Source organism: Quercus suber, unplaced genomic scaffold, assembly GCF_002906115.3.
Source record: "Quercus suber isolate HL8 unplaced genomic scaffold, Cork oak 2.0 scaffold_431, whole genome shotgun sequence".
Classification (NCBI taxonomy): domain Eukaryota; kingdom Viridiplantae; phylum Streptophyta; class Magnoliopsida; order Fagales; family Fagaceae; genus Quercus; species Quercus suber.
The window spans coordinates 119,729-121,379 of NW_027069882.1; the positions used below are offsets into that span (position 1 = coordinate 119,729).

The window sequence follows — 1,651 nt, forward strand, 5'->3', positions numbered from 1 at the left end:
ACCGACATTTCAGCCAAACAAAAATATTATTTGTAGAAATTGCCACCTAACACACCCATCTAGATCTAAAGAAGTTAAAGTTATGCATTAATTGTGCATGAAGACTGCTTTCTAGTTTTACTTAAAAACTTATCATAAATTTTGCTAAATCACATTTATGGAACCGACACAGGATAATGTATGGATTTTTTTTTGTTTTTGAAATTATTGATATGTTGCGTACCCATCTGGATAGAAAGTTAAGCAATGTGCATGAAAGGTTTAACTCTTAGCTGAGGAATTGAAAGTCTGTCTATATTCTATAGCAACTATTCCATCAAGAAAAAAAAAAGTCTGTCTATACCAAGGTTGCATATTGACTTTAGTTCCTTTCATGAGTCTCTTTCATCCAATCCTCTTCTGTCTTCCTACAGGTTTGAAGGACGTGCTTTAAATTAAATTGATAAGAAGAATTTAAAAATAGAGATTACCCAACCATAGCACGTTACTCTGTCCACTTTGACTTCATTCGTGGGAATGAGATTCAGGTACTTAGTGGGAACCATCCATTGGCAGCACATCATAAAAAACACATTGCTAAAAAACAAAACTATGTTGACATAAATAATTAATTAGAAAACACAAAATCATTGAAATATTTGGGAAAATATTGTTTTGAATCATTAACACAGCCTGTTAAAGGATTAAACAAAATTATCATTTTCAAACAATGATTAATGGAGTTCACTATATAAAGGGTTAGCACCCATGCAAGTCTCAATAGGAGTTATCCTTTCACAATTAGAGTTGAATTGCAAGAAATGGGTACCTCGAGAAACTTGAGGCATTGGCCTCCATTGATTTACGTTATAGTATTTTGCCTCATTGCAACTAGGGTAATTGCTGATAAACCCTACATCTATGCTTCGCCACCACCACCAAAAGAAGACTTATCACCATTGCCACCAAAGCATGAAGACCACCCACCAAAGCACGAAGACCGCCCACCACATGATCACCATGACGAGACACCACCTCCACCATTGAAATCTCTGACCCCACCCCCAGCCTCCTACTACTACAAGTCTCCCCCACCACCTTCTCCGTCACCTCCTCCTCCGTACCTTTACAAGTCCCCACCTCCTCCCTCAGTGTCTCCCCCCCCCCCCTACATTTACAAATCACCACCCCCACCATCACCCTCCCCTCCTCCTCCCTACGTCTACAAATCACCACCACCAACATCTCCTTCACCCCCTCCTCCTTATATTTATAAATCGCCACCTCCACCATCTCCATCTCCACCACCTCCATATGTCTACAAGTCCCCTCCTCCACCATCACCATCACCTCCTCCTTCGTACATCTATAAATCTCCACCACCACCCGCACCATCACCACCTCCTCCTTACATTTATAAATCACCACCCCCACCATCTCCCTCACCTCCTCCACCATATGTCTACAAGTCCCCACCTCCACCATCACCATCACCTCCTCCTCCATACATCTATAAATCTCCACCACCACCCTCACCATCACCACCTCCTCCTTACATTTATAAATCTCCACCACCACCCTCACCTTCACCACCTCCTCCTTACATATATAAATCACCACCCCCACCATCACCATCACCTCCTCCTCCATATGTTTATAAGTCACCACCACC

The 1,651-nt window shown here is 41.9% G+C and overlaps 1 protein-coding gene across 1 annotated transcript in view; it reads left to right on the plus strand.

Moving 5' to 3' along the window:
- The first annotated feature begins 800 nt into the window (after positions 1 to 800).
- The window catches only part of LOC136062599 (extensin-2-like), an 11,350-nt gene continuing 10,499 nt past the window's right edge, over positions 801 to 1,651 (plus strand). The window contains exon 1 of the mRNA XM_065761831.1: positions 801 to 1,631. Coding sequence (XP_065617903.1) covers positions 801 to 1,631 — 831 coding nt within the window. The remainder of the gene's footprint in view (positions 1,632 to 1,651) is intronic.